This window comes from Anastrepha obliqua, chromosome 3 (assembly GCF_027943255.1).
Source record: "Anastrepha obliqua isolate idAnaObli1 chromosome 3, idAnaObli1_1.0, whole genome shotgun sequence".
Classification (NCBI taxonomy): Eukaryota; Metazoa; Arthropoda; class Insecta; order Diptera; family Tephritidae; genus Anastrepha; species Anastrepha obliqua.
In genome coordinates this window covers 1,523,436-1,545,236 of record NC_072894.1, presented here as the reverse complement: position 1 = coordinate 1,545,236, position 21,801 = coordinate 1,523,436, and the positions used below count along the sequence as shown (strand labels likewise).

The window sequence follows — 21,801 nt, the reverse complement described above, 5'->3', positions numbered from 1 at the left end:
CCTCAACATCAACTGAGCAACCGAATAGCCCTGAATAGTCCGAATAGTTGCTGCCAACCACCGAAAAGCATGGCTGCAGCCACATACCTACACACATACAAGTATACCTACACATACACGTGCATGTGAAAGTTGTGCAGGCCCGCTGACCAACAACACTGTACAATATGAAAGCTTTTCGCGACCTCCCCCTCACTGCTGAAAAGGAAAATGTAAACAGGCGCAGGCGCAATACAGCAGAACTGCTGCCGAAAAGCAATTGAGCACTGGAAAAACTTTCGTCAACTTTGTTCAGAAGTTACATCTCCTCTTTGCTAGGGGATGGAAATGCACATGTTTTTGTTTATATTTGGCGGTTATTTTTTCCTTTTTGTTTAACACTATACCCATGTGCGATATGTGCCCGAAGCAGTGAGAAACATTTTATATTTAGTAGCAAACTTTGCGGAAGATCACAACTCTTAGATTGTTGATGAGCTCAAACGAGATGTGCGTCAACAGTATCTATAAGCTCAGTCAAATTGGAGATAAGCATCATTATAGGGTTACGTTCTGGTTAACTGAAGATAATCCTAGCGTACCTCGATGGCCATTCATCGAATTTCCGCTCTTCAAATGGCTTGAAGCACTTGACAGTATATGGGCACATCCAGTCGTAGCCAATGGCGACGAATTTTGTCCGGCGGCTAAACGCAAAGAGAGATTTTCTTGACAAACGAAGAGTACAGCGCGTCTGACAATAAGTTACTGGTATTATAATGTAAATAAAAACATATGAAACGTGAAATGAAGCTAGAGTAATTGTCTAATTAGGAAAATTTATTAATTTTGAGCGCCAGACGAAAGTTACTCATAATACAGATTTATCTGTACCAAGAATACTTAATGTGGTCGTATCCTTAGGATAGGTTCACATATAACTGGATTACCCACTTTTTTGAGCTTAACTCCCAATCCGTAATCGAAAGGCGATATTAACCACACAAAATTTGTCTCCCAAAATCCGAGGTTATAAAATAATCTCAGATTATAAATATACTTTTTTTCCGTACAACCCTGTGTTTTCTGTGTTATCGATCATTTTTATTACAAATGTAAGGAGAAACGTAAAAGTAAAAACTAAACAAAATAAATAGATGCCGGCAAAGAGAAAAGGTTTGCTAGATATTATTAACTTGGCATCCATAACCTGTTATGAGATTATGTCGTATATATGCGTCAATTTCAAAAGTTCATTTTTTAGTTAATGTCGTATATGTGCGTCATGCTATGAAATTTAAAGTTAAGCAAAAAACGAAAACTTCCCTGTTATTTTGACATTATAAAGTAAGCATGACAGTGTTCCGGATAATCGTTCAGCCAACGCGCAAGGTGAATCCAATATTTGGCTGAAAACCGGGTTTGCATCGACAGTCCATCGTATGTATGTCGTAAATACGCGTCTTCGCTTGAAATTAATTCAGCACAGTAAATCGAGCGGTCTAGGAAAAACTAATCGCTTAACAGGATAATAAAAAAAACACATGAACCACAGACGCTTTGGCCTGTTATTGCTTGTTGTAAAATGTAATATCGAATATCGCTTGCGTATTGCTGTCAGAATTTTATGCAAGCTCAGTAGAAGTAGTTTACAGATTTTCTCCAACTGTCTGTCACTAGGAGTATAATTAACTATTGCTTCTATTTGCCTTTTCTTTATCTCGTTACGAATAATTAAACAAACCAAAAACAGTAAATTTTACCACCAAACCAATTTCTTTGGAGAAAATCCTTTAAAAACAGTCTTGACAGCTGATTGTCAATTTTGTATCTAATCTGCCTTATGCGAACGGGTAGATTAATATTTGTGCATTTATTGCTAATCGCTGCATATGCGAACGTACTTTTAAAAATGTAAAATGTTTAGTTTTTCGTATCAATCTTATGACCGCAGTGAAAATATCTTGAATTTATTTAGGATATTCAGTAACCACTACCCCAAAGTGCATGCAAAGCATTTTTTATAAACAGAACTTAGATTTATTATACAATATATAAAACATTTCCAGAAGAATTTTTTCGCATTATGCATTTTTTCGAATTTGCATGCAAAATAAAACAAAACAATTTGGAAATGTTAAAAAAAAAGTGCGTGTAGCGTAGTACACATAACAGAAGTGAAACTTTCAAGACAGACAAAGAAAGAGGGAGGGATCCGAGAGAGAATGAGAGAGAGAGAGAGAAAGAATATATATCTAAATAAATTCACAACATTTGCAGATAATATAAATAGACAAAATTTACAAAAGACGGAGAAGGGTCGACCGGCGCACTACTTCGAGCGTTTATCACCCGCACAAACGCAGCGATTCCAGGACCGCAGCAACGGCACAAATTACCGCAACGCAGTACCAATAAATACGACGCCGGAATGGATAGCACTAGTATAGTACGCACAAGCACTAGCCAGGAAACGGAAATAAGCGCCAAAAAGTAGGCACCAAAAAACGCCAAAAAAATTGGGACCAAAAAACCCCCAAAAGTAGGCATCAAGGAAATATAACGCCAAAAAGTAGGACCCAAAAATAAGTTTGCACCAACAAACAAGCGCCAAAAAGTAGACAGTGTTATTTCTCACTAGAAATTAGCAACCAAAACACAGGAAAAACAGCCTAAAGTGCATCTAAGATATATATAAGGTATTGCACTCTCTCTCCTTTTCCTCTACGTTATATCTTTTTTTCTTTCTCGCGGAACGAAAATGCCTTGAAGTTTTACTCTCCATTCTTGCTCGTCCATCGATGCCTAAGAAGAAAGAAAATTAAAATATTAAATTTTCAACTCATCACTTTCTTCATTCATCATTAATTATTCACCAGTAAAATCCAACATTTTGCATAATTCCCTCTCCCAAAAACTCCGTTAGCGCAATTCTATACCAAATGTTCACATCTATTTTTATGCTGATGTATTTTAAACCTGAATTCCTGATTCATATATTATTGAGCTCTACTCTCTTTATCTCAAAATAGCCGGTTTTGATGAGATGCGCTACGCTTTATTAGGCTAAAATATCACGTGGAATATGAAGTAGGATGAGATTACATTATGTTTCATCTGTAATCATCGGAAGTCTCAAGGAGAAATAATTCGAAGGCGAATAAACCAAAGACGATTTTAGCACTCTAGCCATAGACATCCTCGGAATAAAACTGTGTACCGGTACACTGCATCAGGTTTTCCACTTATCACGTTTTTCGACTACGTTCTGCATAAGTCCTTTACCTCAATTCAATAGGCAACGAAAGCAGCCTATTCCAGAGTTACTTTACCATACAACTTGGCAGCTATATGTATCTCTTTGTATGTATGTATATACACATAATAATTTTGTAAAGCAAATCTTAGTAAAATTTAAAAACTCAACCAAGACACTTTACCCCAGTTTTAATTTTCGAATTGCAATTAGATAAATATGGGAATTACTTCGAAATATAAATATATTTGAAAAGCTATGCAATTTTTGGAAGAGTTAATCAATTGGTTTGTGATTTAGTATGCCTTGCACGTTTTATGTGCTTTCCTATATAACTTTTGCAATAGTTTCATCTTTTAATTTTCTTAAACCAATCAAGTTTCTGCTTTCTGCGATCGACCTTTATGTGCTCCCACTTTCCCGATCGGCAAATCGTCCGTAGATCGCACCGCTCCGTGTACGACGCAGCACATACGGCTCCGCTTGGTTCTTCTCTTTCGAGTGTCCAATATATTGCCGAACTGTACGCATAACGTTTCGAAAGATTTCATGATCTCTATAAACCGCACCTGGACGCCTTCTTTGTGGTACCCTAAAAACGCGAACGTCAAAAAATTAGCTCTGAGTTAGTAGAGTCGGTGCTCAAATTCACCTTTCATTGGCGCGTTGAACTTCTTGCCGTCTCCGTCGTAAATCTAAACGGCGCTTACAATCGTAAATGTAATAATACATGCAGCAGCCTATGAGCAGGACGGCTGTGACGTAAACGAACCAGCTGCAGTTGTTCAGGAAGCTGGAGTAACAAAATAATAGATAAAAGTTAAATCTCAACAATGGGAGCAAGTCATTCATTACTTTGATTGAAGCGCTACTTACATTTTGAATGTTTCATTGATATTTAGCAAAAATTTCGAAACTTTATCCGAGTTTCGATTTGCGCCATCCTCCGGACTCTTCCATAAAGTAAAAAACCGTGTCATACTAGATCAATAGGTGGTCATAGGTGATCCGTTTTCCAGTATTTGTATTTGGTTTGTAATTTTTACAATGGATTGGTTGTTGATTGAAGTAAATATGACTAGGATGTTTTTCGTAATAAATTTCCGTTCCGACCCAAATTCTTATTTTACTATCGTCAGGTTTGTTTTAATATCCAGAAGTGTCCAAAATAAAAATTTAACAAGAAATGGTAAAAGGAGATCGATACACAAAAAAAGGAGAGGGGAAACGAAAATTTGACTTTAAAAAATGTAATTGAAATAAATGATTCGATTGAATTTTTCAAACTTTTAAAGTGACACGATTCGCTGAGCAGCAAGGTGAGAAAAATTATTTGGGGCGCCGAGCAGATATTCGTACATACATATTTACATATATATGATCATATATAATATTTATGCAAATTAAACAACAGAATGGCATATCAAAGCGTGTTTGATATAAACAAATAAGGAAGGCTAAATGCGATCGCCGCCGAACTCATTTCAGTAAAATTTAATTTGAACTGGCTGTTAATTTTTGGAATCGAACAAACCACGGACAATGAGAGCTATAACTTATGGTATAACATCAGACGGGTGGACGGAAATTTGGTCTTAACATATAAAAGGTAACATATGATACAGGCATTTATATTAAAGTAGTTGTGGAAAAATCCATTTTTGAAAACTTTACCTGCGTCGTATTTTTTGTTTGTTTTTGGGTGCATTATTTGTACCAAACTTGAGTAACTTTGCTTCATTTATAACTGAGGTATCACTTTTTTCTTAAAAGTTTTTCAAAATTACCGCTGCAAGACAATGGGCGCGGTTATTGACCAATTTCGCACATTTTCAATATCAAACTAAATATCATACCTTGGGAAAAGAGTTCCAATATGCGTAAAGAAATTCATTGAAATATACACATTTTTTACTCGAGACAGGCAGGGGTAAATTGGTATATATATGTATGTCTACATCTACCTCAATCTCATTATATTGTTACGGGGAACAGTTATGAACACAATTAGAATAGCCTTATGCACAAGTGGGGGGTTTAAAAGCAGGCCAATGTCGGTAGTTTACGCAAACATAGGGCACTATCAATAGCCATATATACATACATACAATACATACATATATATATTTAAAAATGTATATATACATACTATACATATATATATGTGTATGTATGTACATATATGTGTATATTCTCATATGTATACATACATACATTGGCCCTTAGGCAAATTTGCATGTTCCGCAGCATCTGACAATGATGCCAATTTTTTCTCTCTGTTTTCGGTTATTCCAAGTTATGCATAGGCACTGAAAAAACGGTTGCTTTCAATAACTTCTACATAGAAAAAAAGAAAATGAAAAAGCTTTCTAAAGCCGCGATTACAGTAAATATTTTTAGTTCCAGAAAGCTTTTGACGATGGCCTTAAAAAATCGTCAGCTCCTTCCATATTGTAAGCTTTATCATCTAATCTTCGTTAACTGTATATTTACATATTTACATATGTACATATATATACTATATATTTACTACATACATTCATAGGTACATTATATTCTTTTATATGTATATACCGCATGTGCACAAACTCATTACTCAAATTAAGAGATTAAGTTACATTTCTAATGCTCAAAACCCGTTTTTTTTTGTAAGTAATATATTTTAGAAATTACAGTATTGGGTTTTTGATTTAGATATAAATACATATGTATATATTTTTTGATTTGGTAAGGAGCGTACTCGGATGCCATAACAAAATAATGGTGTTGTATAATACATTCACATTCTTCCATTTTTTAACCAATTTCATCCATGTCTAACGACGTCATGGAATATTAATATGGTGGCCGGCACTTGATAAAAATATTATTGTGAACAGAGAGACTCGTATTCAAAGAACAGCAATCTTATGTATAAGTGAAGCTCTTAGAACCACTCCCACAAAAGCACTAAGCGAAATTTTATAGTTATTGCCAATTGGCTTATAAGGTAAGCAACTAGCTGTCAAATCAGCATTGAGGCTCAGGGGACTCGCCCTCCTAAAAACATTCAATAAAGGTCTTTCGACTATATTAGAAAAATTGTCCGCTATTCCAGCTACTACATATTTCTGTAACAGTGTAGTGCTTCAATACAATATTTCCTACTAAAGAGGACTGGGACAGTGGTATGGTAGATGATGAAAATAGAGTCCGTAGCACATGGGTTGAAAAGTCCCGGGCCTAGTAAAGAAAACAGGTTTGTTTTTGTTCAAAATTACTTTTATTCATCAACGTAATTTCTAACATTTCAATACCACTTTTGTAGAACGATTTACCTTTTGCCTTGGGCCTCAGTTTCAGCGATAAGTGTTTCATTCGGTCGAAATGTCTTACCGGCGAGCATTTTTTAGGTCTGCGAACAGCCAGTAGTCGCTGGGAGCCAAAATTGGCAAAAATGGTGAATTTGGGGGCAATTCGAATTTCAATTCATGTAGTTTTACCATTGAACAAGGAAAGAAATGAGAATAGGAAGGAAGGAAAGTGCAGAAGATCTACAAAACATTAAATGAATTAAAATTATTCTCATCGGACTCATATTTGATTAGTCAATACACTTTTGTGTATCAAATATATTTATCTGCGTACTTACTAGTAATTTTCAAAGCCTGGAAAGCCTCTGGGGTTCGAAAGCCACAAGCTTGGGAAAGTTGGTGTGAGTTATAGCCTTAAATTCTCATAGGAAGCAGATCCTTCTTATGTAGGAGAGTAATGTTTGAAAAACACTATGAATACGGGCTAGATGTTCACTGCCTGTTCATTGATTTCAAACAAGCCTTCGACAGTGTTAAAAGAGATAGGATCCAGCACATATTGCTTATTCTTGGAATACCTGCCATAGTTTGGCTCGTTAGCGCAACGCTCACAAATACACAAGCAAAAGTGATCATTCAAGGGAAGCTCACAGAGTCGTTCCCTATTGAAACAGGTGTAAAACAAGGTGATGCCTTATCAACAGTCATATTCAATTTGATGCTGCACTTTGTCGTAAGGGAAGTCAACAAAGGTGGTACCTTGATAACTAAAACAACCCAAATATGTGCTTATGCAGATGACATCGCTATTCTCTCAAGAAATAGGAATGACTTAAAAAAAAAATTTCTTAAAAATTGACAAAATCGCGAACGATATTGGCCTTTTTGTAAACGAGGGCAAAACCAAATATCTGTTGAAATCGAGGCGGCCTGCACAGATGCCAAATTTCCATGTGGGAGCCTAAACTTTTGAAGTAGTGCAGCATTTTAAGTACTTAGGAGATATGTTCGCATGTAGCGGTGATTGAACTTCCGCCGTTAGGGATCGCATCAACGCCGCCAACAAAGCGTATTAGGCCCACCTTAACTTGTTCAAGTCCCGACTTTTGTCTAAAGCTACAAAGTTCACTATGTGCAAGACTCTTATTCGACTAATCCTAACATATGGTTGTGAGGTATGGACTCTTAAGGTTGATGATTGTGCTCAGATTGCTCGCATGGAAATAAAAATTTTAAGAAAGATCTTTGGCCCAATAGGAATGGATGACGGTACCTATAGAATACGATTGAACTCTGAACTGAACGATCTAACTCAGAACGAGACAGCTGTGCGTTTTGTTAAAGCGCAGCGCATAAGATGGCTAGGTCATGTGATCCGTATGCCTGTTGACTGTACCGTGAAGAAAGCCTTTACAGGAAAGCTAATGGGCGTGAAGGCCAAAGGCAGACCGAGGAACCGTTGGATAGACGCAGTGGAACACGATCGTAAGAAGCTGGGAATACGTAACTACGAAGCAACAGCTCAAGATAAACCGCTTTGGAGGAGCATTTTGAAGGAACTTTGCAATGCACGGACTAATAACTAACTATGCATGCAATGGCCCTCAGCGTGCGCCGTCTTGCTGTCAACTCCCTGTCGTCTAGCGTTTGCCCGTTTTAACATAGATGTCTTTCAGAGTTGCAGTTTCGTATATGTATATATGTGCTTAATGGTTAAAGGCTTTAAGACAAGAACCCACGTACTAATAAAATGCAGACATTGACAAACCCAAATGAAGATCTGAAATTTTGATGATTCACAGCTTAAGAGCCACCATAATGGACTCGATTCGTACTTCGTTCCCGATTGAACATTTATGATGATGTTCTGCAACTTTGGCTGATCATCTTCTACTGTTCCTGAATACTCCATATATATCGTAAGTATATATCGTAAGTATATATATTTTTTAAGACATTCGACAATGTTTGCAACGATTCTTGGTCCGTTTTGGACGCATGACGGTTTCTTTGTTGAGCAAGTAAACCATTACTCATTCAATTCACTCCTGTTATAAAATGTAATAAGAGGAATATAAACGCTCTTCGAAATTTTAATCAATATGATAATACACATTTTATATTCTTCTCTCCGCGCTTTTTCATTCCGCGCAACTTGTGATAGAGAAATTGCCGAAGGAGTGCAATCATCCTCTTTAATTTTTTTTAACACGGACTCTGAATAAAAAAAATGAAACTCAAAATAAAATTGTTGAATCGTTCTTCTTCTTAATTAATCTTTTTCTTAGCAGAAAACCAGTGCTAACATTAATTTTTCGATCCATCCTATACGAATTTCTTAAAATCAAAGATCAATATGTACTAGGGCATGGTGTATCAGTGGTGAATAAATATCGTCAGCGGTAAAGAGCGGCTGAGCAAACATTTTAATAACAGTGATTCTACAGATGCTAGAATAGAAAGGGATGGTATCGATGTAAAAAGATTGGTAGACAAAGAACACAGTCCTTTTCCTGATACAGATGCATTTATGTCAATTGCCACTGGAATTACCGGTGATAAAAGTATAAATTGTTACAATGCTTTTGACAAAGGTTTAAAAGTTATGAAGAAAATCGAAGGGAAAAATGTGCGCGAATTGAAGTTATTAAGGAAAGATAAAATAAATTCTCTATTGGCTAAAACTACAATAATAAAATAAAAATTTATGACAATGTTATTCCCGTTGATCCGTTGTTGCTGTTTCAACGTATTTGTGTGTTGAAAAAAACAGATGATGAACTAAAAACTTATATGAATTATGAACTGGCACCATATCCACTTGCTCTGTTTGAAGATGGCCAACTGCGAAAGACAAAAAAATCAACTTTCTACGAATTATTCCCAGAAATTCAGATTAATTTGAAAAGCTTAGAAAATGTTCATTATGTTATTGATGGAGGCATGTTGTTATATCGTTGCAAATGGCAATTAAATGAAACATTCAAAATGATATGCGAACATTACGTAAGATATTTGAGGAATAATTATAATAACGCATACGTGGTATTTGATGGATATAAGAAGTACGGTATTAAATCTGCTGAAAGGAATCGTCGCGCACTAAAAAATATAAGTACAGATATTGAATTTGATGAAAATATGCCGTTAAAAATCGCTCAAGATAAATTTCTAACGCATAAAAAAAATAAATCTCGCCTAATCGAAATGTTAAGAATGAAATTAGCTGATAACAATACATATTTTTACATGCCAAGCGGAAAGCGATGCAGATAAATTAATTGTTGATACAGCAATTAGCTTAGAATCTCAAAATATTGTTGTAATTTCTGAAGACATTGACGTCTTAGTTGTTAATGGCATTGGCGCCTACTGATCGTGAAATATATTTTTTAAAACCATCCCGAGGCAAAGTTAACCAACAAATATTTTCATCGAAAAGTTTAGAAAAATCTCTACCAGCATGTAAAGACCATGTTCTATTTTTACATGCTTTCACGGCATGTAATACTACTTCTGCGTTTTACAATAAAGGAAAAATTAAGTTTATCAAAAATTTTGAGAAGCGGAATGATCTACATGACTCAGCAGCAGTATTTAAAAATGTACATGAAGATGCAAATAATATATTTCAAGCTGGTATTACATGTATTTTGGGACTGTATGGTGCTCGGCAAAAATGGCAGATTTGAATACATTCAATTCTTTCATCAAGGCAACTGCCAAAGACACAAGTGTTCTTTTATCTTCGTTACCTCCCACATATGATGCAGTATTTGAACACTTAAAACGGGTTTACCTACAAATCCAGATGTGGTTAGGGAATGATTTAATCATCGAAAATTGGGGATGGAACTATTCCAATAATACCTATCATCTAATATTTACGAATCAATTATCTGCTCCGGTAAATTTATTAAAAATGTTATTTTGCAATTGCAAAAAAGGATGTGGAGCTGCATGCGGATACCGAAAAAGTGGATTATACTGCAATGTAGCATGCCTACAGTGCAACGACGACAGTTGTCTAAATATAGCGCCTATGATTAACATCAGTGAAATTGAAGATGATATTTTTTAATAGAAACATTTTTTTGTTAATTATTTTTTTTCTTTTAAATAGTCATAATTTTTTTGTTTTTAATAATTAATTCGATTTTACTTTTATGCTATAATAACAGAAAACAATTTTTTATTTTTTTTTGTATGCTAATTATTTAAATAAACAAATAGTTTACATAATATTTTTTTTAACATTTAATTATCCATAATCTATTTATTTTTTCAGTTGCTTCCACTTCTGTAACAAAAAAAATAAATTCTACAACGTTATTTGCATTATAGCACATAAGTTATTGCAATCATAAATTTTTGCTATTTAAAAATCAAATGCACAACTTTTAAATAGGTAGAGATTATTATTTATGTTATTCACAACACATTTTCGCAAAGATAATTTAATTTCATCTAGTCCCTAAGACATCCTAGGTTTTAATGTTTTTAACGCTCCAGACGCTCCACTACAAGTATTGTAATAAACACGCAATGTTTTTTAAAAATCCAGCCTTCTTCCATTATTCTTAATTATTGACTTTTACATGGCTGAAACACATGCAACCTTTAAGCATCGCTTTTAATTCAAAATATATGCATATTTTTTATAGTTGAGCATATTGACCTTTTCGATTAAGTAGTTATGAGGAACTGTTTATTGCAGCCATATAAGTAAGTAGAAAACGCTCAACGTTCTACAGATCCTAATTAGTCAACTCTCAGCAGCTGACAACGTTGACTAATATGTTGACTAGAATATGTGAATGAGTATTAAAAAAGTCGCATTATTCTTTATAATGCATTGAAAAATTAAGAAAAACAGTGTTATTGATCGTCTAATGTGTTAAGCATTCACAATATGCACATATATGTATGTGTGTGTATTTATGCGCTCTCATTTCCGGTGCAGTGTCCCCACCATCACGTTTAGTTAGTAAAAAATTACTACCGCAAATTTCTAACGTTTTATTGTTGTTTGCTTTGCCGAACATCGACAGCCGCGCGTGACTTCTTCAAGCACTTACAAAACAATGCAATCCAGAAAATGACTGAATCTAATCATAGCAGCATTGGGAAGACAGCGCTTACACTTAAAGCTCGAAAATTTACCAAAAGATTGTGCATGGATTTATCGACGAATATCTTTTAAAAACTGATTTCAGAGTAAGGAAAAAACACAAATACTTTTTGGTTAATCGAAATTAGGAAGATTTATTTCATATAGACCCAAGAACAAAAATTAGTTTGTCTCGATTAATAATCTCGAACTTAAATATTTTATTTTTGGTAATTATGCTTGAAATACTCTATACAGTTTGTCTTCGAAAAATTTCACGGTGCCGAATTCTTATGCAATTTACACTGTTGTTGCTGCTGATGTAAATTACAGCAAACATTGCTTTTAATTATATGTAGGTTTTGCCAAAACATAATAACATACCTTTTCTACCGAATACCTGCACGGTGTGGACAAAAACAAAAACAAAAAACAAAATTTTATCAGCAACGGAATTGCACAATTTGGACGACCTATTATAAGTCTAATATTGACTTGGAGAAAAATAAATCCATTATTTCCTCTGTATATGGCTGTAGTGATCGATATCTCGTAAAGTATCGATCGAACAATTTAAAGCTTATGCTCGTTGTCAAGGTGACATTTCACACTAAAATTATTTCGCTATTTTTTGTTTGTTCCATTCAGTTGCTGTATGACATAGTGCCATAGTGCAGCGAATAAGGATCCAGTGACTTCGTTGGCCGGGTCATACGTCCGAATGGATACAAATGCTCCGACTCTGAAAGTATTCGATGCGGTAGCAGCTGGCAGTAGTAGAGGAAGAGGAATACCTTCTATGGAACCCGTTGCCTTTAAATTTAATAAGATTTTTTAAACACAGATAGGAATCTAGTGGTTAATCGAATAATTTTAATTTATGCAAAACTTCATTTTAATCTGTAGAAAAATTTCCTTTGCTTTAATGAAAATTAAACTTTTCACTTTAACTACGATTAATCACTCGAAAATTTTTCATTAAAAGTTAATCCATTTCATTTATGTGTTTCAGCCCAACTAGATTTGCAAAATTTTGGCCACTGCAAAACGGAGGACGTAGGTTTAACTATTCTCTTTCATGTTCGAACATACATACATACATTTGTATGTGCATATGTAGGTAGTAGTACTAAAATTTCTCTAAAATCTAAGCCTTGCAGAAAGGAAACTTAAAACTAGAAGCTATTTGTTGGAATAATTATTATACATATGTAAATATTTATCGAGTCAGTTCGCGCTAATTCGTGTATAACTGTATTTATGCAGGTCAGCATTGAGCCAGAATAAAATTCATTTAGCAGCAAAAACAGAAAATAATCAGAAAACTCACTACCATACGCACATACAAGGTGATGCCTGTAAATATGTAATGTATGTATGTAATATTCATAAGCACGAGTGCATGTGTACATATGTATCCTTCACGAAAGGAGGATAAGTGCTAATTGACATTGATGCAACACCTCTCCTATTTATTTAAAAGTTATTTACGCTATGCATGTTTTTTTGCGAAATAATTATAGAAAGCATTTTCTTATTCTGCTGTCATTTATGTTATGCTACGAAACGTGAATTATTGTTGTCTGGTTGAAGTGATTGTTATTTATTGTATAATAAAAACATACATATTTTATTTACTACTTATTTTCTATTTTTTTACATACATACATACGTATATAGTATATACTTGTAAGCACATATTTAATTTGTTTTTGTTTTCTTTTCTATTGCCGGCACGATTATTTTCTCGCACCTTGAATTCATTGCTTGGCAATGTTTCTTTGTAATTTTTAGATTTCGCAAGTATGGGTTGATTTTTACTATATTTCAGAAATACTTTGTAATTTCTTCTTATAAATTATATAATATGATGTAAAGAAGTGCACTGTTCTTTATTTATTTATTTTTCTTAAAAGAATGTTATCACTGGAATTTGGAGCTTTTACTCTAATCATTTTACTCATATCTATTGAGTTAAAGAAAAACTCGTACACTTCTCATTCCAGTTTAAAGTGAATTATAAACTCCCCAAAAAGAATTTACACAGTTATGATATCGATATGAACTCACGTAAGATTAAGCAAATATTTAAGTATGTATTTTTTCCTTTTTCTTTTTTTCCTTCCTTCGTATCTTTTCCATAAAACACGGGTACTAGCAACACTTGACGTACGTGGCATCCTCAATTAATTAACAGGAAGTGTAAAGTATTCAGCAAAGCCGACTGACTTCTTTGTAATAAAATAATCGACACAAGTGCAAACAGACACACATGCATATACATATATACAATATATATATAAGTATATATTACCACATGTCATACACAAGTTGCAAGCAAAGCGAAACATACATATTTGCCTTTTAAAGAATCAATGAGTCGGTATATGCAATAACAAATAATAGTGTCTCATGTATTTTTGGAGCAGTGGTAAACGAGTATATTGTGGATTTCGATTAAAATTATTCAACTCAGTAACTTGTATACCCATTGATTAAAGACATATAAGAATATTTTCTTTAATTAACAAAAACTCTATCCATATATTTCAATTATTATGTGGATGTAACTGCAGATTGTCGCCCTCTAGCCATGCAGATTTGTCATTGACTACCATTCGGTTGGTTTGTTGTGAACATAAAATATCAAATCATAGAAAATTTTTGCTGATAGCTGTACATAATCACTAAAAACAATTTGTTTATTCAATATTAAGGAAGAATTTGACCTTAAAGTACGTTCGCATGTGCAGTGATTAGCAATAAATGCACAAATATTAATCTACCCGTTCGCATAAGGCAGATTAGATGCAAAATTGACAATCAGCAGTCAAGACTATTTTTAAAGGATTTTCTCCAAAGAAATTGGTATGGTGGTAAATTTTACTGTTTTTGGTTTATTTAATTATTCGTAACGATATAAAGAAAAAGCAAATAGAAGCAATAGTTAATTTTACTGCTAGTGACAGACAGTTGGAGAAACTACGTCTACTGAGCTTGGTAGAACGTCGTGAAATATAGGTATACATACCGTCTCAGTCAGGACATGATAGATTGACGCAATCCGAGATCGATGAGTGGAGAATTTACAAAGCTTTATTTCTTATGTTGTGGTGATTTAGACGGAATTCATGTTTTGCAAAGAGCTAGCATTGCCCAAAGAGTTACAACAGGGAGAATAATTGGATAGTCCCACGCGATCGGTAACATTACATACTTCATTATAAAAAAGTTGGGATTGACGGAACTTATTTCCAATGAGCCCACCTTTCCCTGGATAGATGAAGTGTCCAGAGGAGGCTTAGCAAAACACAGTACCAGCATGAAAAAGCTCCTCATAAAAAACCATCTGCCGGAATCGACTTAAAACTGTAGGTCCTTCCATTTAGAATGTGGATTTAGGCCAAACACCTAACAGAATTGTACGTACAATTATTTATTTATTTTTAACAAAATAGTTTCATATTGGCGAAGCTTCGCAACTTCGCGATCGGTTTTAAATTTAATAAGTAATTCACAAAATAAAACCGTGGATTAAGTGAAATAATTTCTTGTTTTAATATTAGACTTGACAATTTCCGCTAATAACTTCTATTTGTACCATTATTTACATTCAAATATTAATTAAAATTTATTTTTTAAACCGTTGCAGTTTGTTTCCATTTAAGTAAGAAAATACTTTTTTGCTACCATTTCTACCAAAAAGAATTTAATTTGTTCCACTTTATTCACCAAGGTTGTATTTACTTTTGTCAGAGAGTGTTAAAAATTAAATGTCACTAATGAGCAAACCTTTAATAATTGAATCATGGATGCCAAGTTAATAATATCTAGCAAACCTTTTCTCTTTGCCGGCATCCATTTTGTTTAGTTTTTACTTTTACGTTTCTCCTTACATTTGTAATAAAAATTATTGATAACACAGAAAACCCAGGGTTGTACGGAAAAAATATCTTTATAATTTAGGTATAGGCCTCTTCTGTTCGCCACTTCTCTGGTCGCTACATCTCTGCTCTGCTCACTTGACGACAAATTTACATGCAAAAGCAGCAGCAAAGTTATCGAAGAAGGTTCCACTAGCGAGTATGGTTATACCTCATTAAACTGGTATTACTCACTATTTTACAAACAAATGTAACAAATGTATTCCAGCGTTGCCAAGATATATTCATTCATATCCGTTGCTTCAACTATTCGCCACTTGCAAACGTTTGGCGAAACAAAGAGGCCTATTATTTAATAATCTCGGATTTCGGGGGAGAAATTTTGTTTGAGTAATCTCGCTTTTTAATTACGAAAAATCTTGCTGGTCTAGCCTATTTTTATGTGCCAGTGTTTTAATTTTCAAAGAGGTTTTTGAGTTTTGAAAAAATAAAAATTTAAAGCAAAAACAGAGAATTAGTCGAGATTTTAGGTACTTCATCATTATTAATTTAGTATTTGTTGAATTAAATATAGAAAGGTTTTTTTTATTCCTGCGATATTTTTAATGTCATAGTTTTAATATTGTTTTTTTTTTCAATTTTGTCAACTGCCATCCTTTTATTTTATTCTAAGACGTAAGAAAACGTGAAGCCTTTTCTTCATTTTTAAAGTAATATTAGTTTGGGGAAAAAGAAATCAATTATTTTTGCGCAACATGGTTTAGAACTGGATTATGATTTTGCGGTTGGTCTGGGCGATGCTACGACTACGGCATGTCGGTCAACTTCGCTTATTTCTGTGATTTTATCGGCTTCAAAAATGCATGAACGGAATCGAGGACACCAAAATTTCAAGTAATCAACAGTTACAGTATCGGCATCATAAACACCAATGACATAGAAAAAATTTGTTAATCATATGCGTAGAGCAATACATTAGCGTTAGAAAAGCAACTACCTACATCGTTAATAAACTGGATAAAGCGCAAAGGACCTAAAGTACTTCCCTGAGGAGCCCCGGAAGAAGCCGTAGCAAAAGCCTTTAAAAATCTGTATATACACAGTCAACCTGAAATCCTCTTGTACAACACGCAATGCGATTAGAAACAAGTCCATGCTGATTTGGCGAGAAATAAGTCTATATTTTCAGACATTATTTTTATTGCAACTCTCAAACTTTCCAATCATCAACGAAAATGCCTAAGGAAAGTAATTTATTAAAAATCATACATATCTATTGGTAGAACCAAAGCTGAAATATTTTTAAATAAAAACCATCATCATCGGAAGATGAAGTCAGAGAGTCAAAATTTACAGGTGAGTTTATTGAAGAATCGAATATGCATTGACCACGGAGAGTGGAAAAATTTCAACTGAACATCTCGGTTACTGACAAACTTTTCCTCGAGAAAGACTGCTGATGGTATGCTATAGCTAGATTTTTTTGGATTTAACAAAACTCCAAAATGCCTTTGGATTAGCCTTAATATTCGACTCCACCGGCTTTACTTCTAAAAAACGTATCGAAGCTGGTAATTTTATGCTGTTCTTTATATTTATCTTTTTTGCGCACATTGTGCCAACAGGCATTGCTAATATCTTATACATACTCGTAGGTATATATGTATAAGTATATATATATATATATATTTACACATAGAATATAAGCCATGTCATATGAACAATTTATGTACAAGAATGTTATTAAGAGTTTTCCAAGTTATGTTATGTTTTCGCTTTTGTTCTGCTTCTTTTCTATAAAACAGGCCGCTCTCAAATGCAGGTGAGGCTTATAATTCTGCCAGCCAAATAAAATCGAAACATAAATAAAAGGATTCGGTTATTAACGGACATTTGATCTTGTCGCTGAGACCAAGCCCTAAGTTTAGCGACAGCCGCAGCAGCTGCGTGACACCGAACGGTGGGACAATCGCGCCCTCAAATTTGACATGGTTCTTAAAACAAGCCAACTGTTTTGACGGTTCTGGCAAGTGCGCTAACGTTTCTGCTGTCGTTTCTGCTGTTCTTTGATTACTTATTTTTCTTTGTTTATTTGTGGGCACGTTTTCGCATTACCACTAACGAGACTTGCCATTCGTGGTGTCTAAGTAGACGATCCGTCCAAGTACATACATATTTATGTGCATGTGTGTATATTAACGTATACAAAATAAATGTATGTATATGGGCCTTGGAACGGGAGTATAAAAGGAGTATATTTAACGCAATCCAAAAGCTATAAATCTAAATACATATATACATACATACATGCATACATATACATATGAATACGCACACATTACTCCAACTTTGTATTTTTATTTGTATGTATGTGTAACACTCAATAATACTTAATTCGGAGTTTTAAAAACTCGTTTATCCGCCCTTGTCTGCAATCTTTAACTACTGCTTAGATTCCAAGTCATTCTCCGACTTTCATCAGTGTTTTTATTGCCTTTAAGATATTAGGTGGCAAAGATGCAGCTTTATGTGTCAACAATACTAATTTATAATCAACGTACAGTGGTCAAATTTTCATTTGTAACGTACATAAATTACTATGACGATTTTTATACGCGCACAGGCATGTACGAGGGGTGTTCAATGTATTCACAGTTTCGCGATAATTTACTAGTGAGTTAGTTAATTTAATGATTGCAATAAGTAATTATATTGTTCAACGATGTGAATACAAAATTTCAACTTCAATCTAATAATCCTCGGTGGAAAAAGGTCATAATGGCAGACGCGGCATTGGTGAAGGAAATCGAACATCATGCAGTGATTAAATTTCCCTACAATGAAGATAGAAGTCAATAAGCTATTCTCGAAGAAATGGTCGCGGTTTATTCCGGTTTTTCACCTTCTAATCTACAATTCAGGAGGTGTCAAATGAATTTAGAAACGGCAATGCGAGTATTGAAGATTATGTGAAGAAAAAGGTGGGAAACTTATGTCCTCAGTTACAGAATAAAGGTTACGTTATTCAGGATCAGTGGTTATCTTCTTGATTCGTTTTGAAGCGAAAATATTCCAGAACATATTTAAAATTGTATGGAAAATTAATAAAGTAATTTATTTTTAAACGAGTCTTTAAAAGTAACACTAGCTGGGCTCTAGAATTTTATTTGCACTATTCTCCCATTTGCCCATCAGGAAGCCAAAGTGATAAAAGAAATACGTAGATATATGTACGTCCACGTCCTGCCTAACCAACGGGCGGCGTAACGAAAATGGCCATAGAATGGAATCCGCAGGGCGGCCGTAGGCCAGGACTCCCAGCCCATACCTGCAGAAGGCAGACCGAGCTCGAAATTGCAGCCCAAAACAAGACCTGGACTGGGCTCTAACATCTATAATTCTCAACAGGCTTTTGAAACGACCAATATAATTCATTTACTATATTTTGGGCCAACCTTGGCCACTGTGTAGATATGTAGCTTTACATAAACTTCATGCGGCCTCACAAGAGGTGTAGGCGTTGAAGTTGGGCACTGATTCAAGCGCGCGTAGTTTCCACGTACTGTTTGTATGAACATATGGATAATCGCTCGATTGATCGCGACGGTCTTTACTTAAGCGACTTCAGCGGTAATTTATGCACATACTCTAGCTACCATTTTAATTAATTGCCTTAAAAACTTTGTGAATGAGGAGAAGGCGAGAAGACGACGCTAATGGGTCACTGATATCAGCGGGTCAGCTGTCTTTCGGTTTGTTTGTTCAAAGTTAAATGTTTCGATGTGGGCGCGCTTCATTAGGAATATTCAAAATTTGTTTTGGAAATGCAGCAACAATATACAATTTCTTCAGCTCAATCAAATGCTCGTTAATATTAATTTTTGTTTATATCAGTGACAAGCGCTTGAGTGAAAACAATAATAAAAGATGCAGCAACACAATACAACAATAAAGAAGCCACCTCGATTTGTTGCTTGTCAAAAACCAGCTAGGTACAAAATACATATGTACACACTCACACACACATGTATATACTAGTAGTATATAAACGGAAAAGATCAAACTGTTGCACTTTCTTAGGTTGAATTAACTGCATACCGACAAATAAATTTAATTAAAAACAAACGCAAGCAAATGTTTCACAAAAATAGGATAATAAAAGTCAAAAAATATAAGAAATTATAGATAAATGTAGGCAAGAGCGATATTTTCGATTCGATTTTTATTAGAACTTGCGAAAAATCAAGCTGCACTTTTTTCTCTAACGCCATTTGTATTTTCTGGCAAAAGTACCGGAGTCTTTTGTAGAAATAATTAAAATCTGCTTGGTAGTTCTACCAAACCTCTAATTGTGCTAGCTAAGCGAGAGGTCCAACTAACGACTGTTTTCTATATGAAATATAAAATGAACAAAATTTAAAATACAAAAGTGAAAATTCTATAAGTACACATTTGAATCAGTAATATTATTTAAAGTACAAATGTATTTTTACGACGCAATTAGTTTTAAGAAATACAGAAATGCAATTTGTGGATTTTTAAGGCAATTTCAATATTAACAATTTCTCCTCAAAACGTTTTGAGAAAGATGAAAAACAAATATTTTATTTTAAAAATGAAGTTCATAGAGCCATACCAATCATAAGCCCAAAACTAGGTATTTATGGTAAGACAAGAAGAATATTGCTTTTGATGTTAAAATCATTTTCAAGCACTGAAATATAGAATACCGAGCAACTGTTGGTTTTTCGTATATTACAATAAAAAAATTGAAAATTTGCAAATAACTCATTTTTGGCATGAAATAAGTCAATGAGTTGGTCGAGTATCTATTAACGGTCTTCAAAATTCATACATGGATTAACATAGGGAACGATTATGGGAGGCTTGTAATTTTTAAAATACAGGCTTTACGGCTTTTGTGAAACGTACCGAAAGTTGCAGAAATTACTAAATTAATTATTAAATATTAGTTTTGGTTATCACAATCGTCTCATTTAATTACTACTCAGATGAGTATACAAATTTTCTACGCATGGACTCTGAAAATTATATGAAGTTTAATTCTGTATCTACTTTTATAAAAAACAGGATACTCAAATGCGGGAAGCAATCACGACAAATAAAAGGCTTTCTGTCAAAGCCTTGAGGATTTTTTTCTACTCGGTTCTTCAATAATAATTCACTTTTTATTTGCCATAATGATGACTCATTTTTGAAACCCTTTATAAATTCTTCTAAGCATTTTTTTTAATACTTGTCATTTTTCCGCTTACACTTATGTGCATATCTCGACGACGCTAAAAAATTGTGAAAACCCACAAACTGCGCCACAAACTAGCAACAAATCCAAGGTAAATGAAAATTTTCAATTACTTTGGATTCGTGCCCGCATTTCGCCATACACGATGGATTTTCTTCCATTCCAACTGCAACAAATCGCTGGGAATTGTACCCTGTTTGTGGCCAACTTCATGTTGCTTCGTTGCTATTGAAAAACGATTGCTTGGAGGAGTATGTGAATGCATGTGAAATGATCGCGCAGAATTCGGCTGCTGAATCCTCGAGTGACGCGGCAGTCGAATTCACTACTACAATTATGTTTCTCACCATAGTGGATGGCCAGACCTGATAATCTATTGTATTATCCTTGCTTTGAACTATTTTACTTATAATAAGTAGATACATGAAAAAGATAGAATCGGTAGTCGGATCCACACCGAATCACCATAGGGTGTGTTTTTACTTTTAATTTGATCAAGTTTAATAAGGATTTAGAATAGATGTATGTAGGTTATTTTGTTGATGGATTTGGTACTACATACTTATATTATATATATTGGACAACTTAACGGAAGGCCGACTATTACGAAAGCCACAAATAAAACGCTCACAACTAAGTTTAAAAGCAACATTTACTAAAAACGTAGCACGTGAAATATGCACTATATAACGCGTTTTTAAAAACACAAATATTTGCTTCAACATACATTTCTGATGACAAAATCCAACTCCACGTATTGGCAAATTCGTTAATATTAAAACCTGAGCTTTAAAAGTATTTTTGATAAAAATCAACAAGAAGGAAAATTGGCCTTAAAGAAACACCCTAATGCATTTTTAACATTTGCCACAAATGCACGTACATACTATACATAAATAGTAAACGTAATGCCCACCTCCCAGTGCCTTTCCCACCACCTTTGAGGTTTTACAGTTCGCTAATTGTTTACTGAGACAGAATATTCTTTTGCAATGAAAACTCTTCGAGGGCCATTT

At 34.2% G+C, this 21,801-nt stretch overlaps 1 protein-coding gene across 1 annotated transcript; it reads right to left on the bottom strand.

Moving 5' to 3' along the window:
• Positions 1 to 3,461: 3,461 nt before the first annotated feature.
• LOC129241363 (uncharacterized) lies at positions 3,462 to 4,522 on the bottom strand. The gene is made up of 3 exons (XM_054877631.1): positions 4,112 to 4,522; positions 3,888 to 4,028; positions 3,462 to 3,827 (listed from the first exon to the last, which is right to left on the bottom strand). Exons 1-3 carry the CDS (start codon positions 4,213 to 4,215, stop codon positions 3,638 to 3,640), a joined length of 435 nt encoding a protein of 144 aa, XP_054733606.1. The 5' UTR covers positions 4,216 to 4,522; the 3' UTR covers positions 3,462 to 3,637.
• Positions 4,523 to 21,801: the final 17,279 nt, after the last annotated feature.

Bases quoted from the DNA above. Each gene is read 5' to 3' on its own strand.
- LOC129241363 (XM_054877631.1), bottom strand. From the start codon at position 4,215: ATGACACGGTTTTTTACTTTATGGAAGAGTCCGGAGGATGGCGCAAAT. The intron at 4,029-4,111 runs GTAAGTAGCGCT...TTGTTACTCCAG, and splicing joins ATCAATGAAACATTCAAAAT to CTTCCTGAACAACTGCAGCT. The intron at 3,828-3,887 runs GTGAATTTGAGC...TCGCGTTTTTAG, and splicing joins GTTCAACGCGCCAATGAAAG to GGTACCACAAAGAAGGCGTC.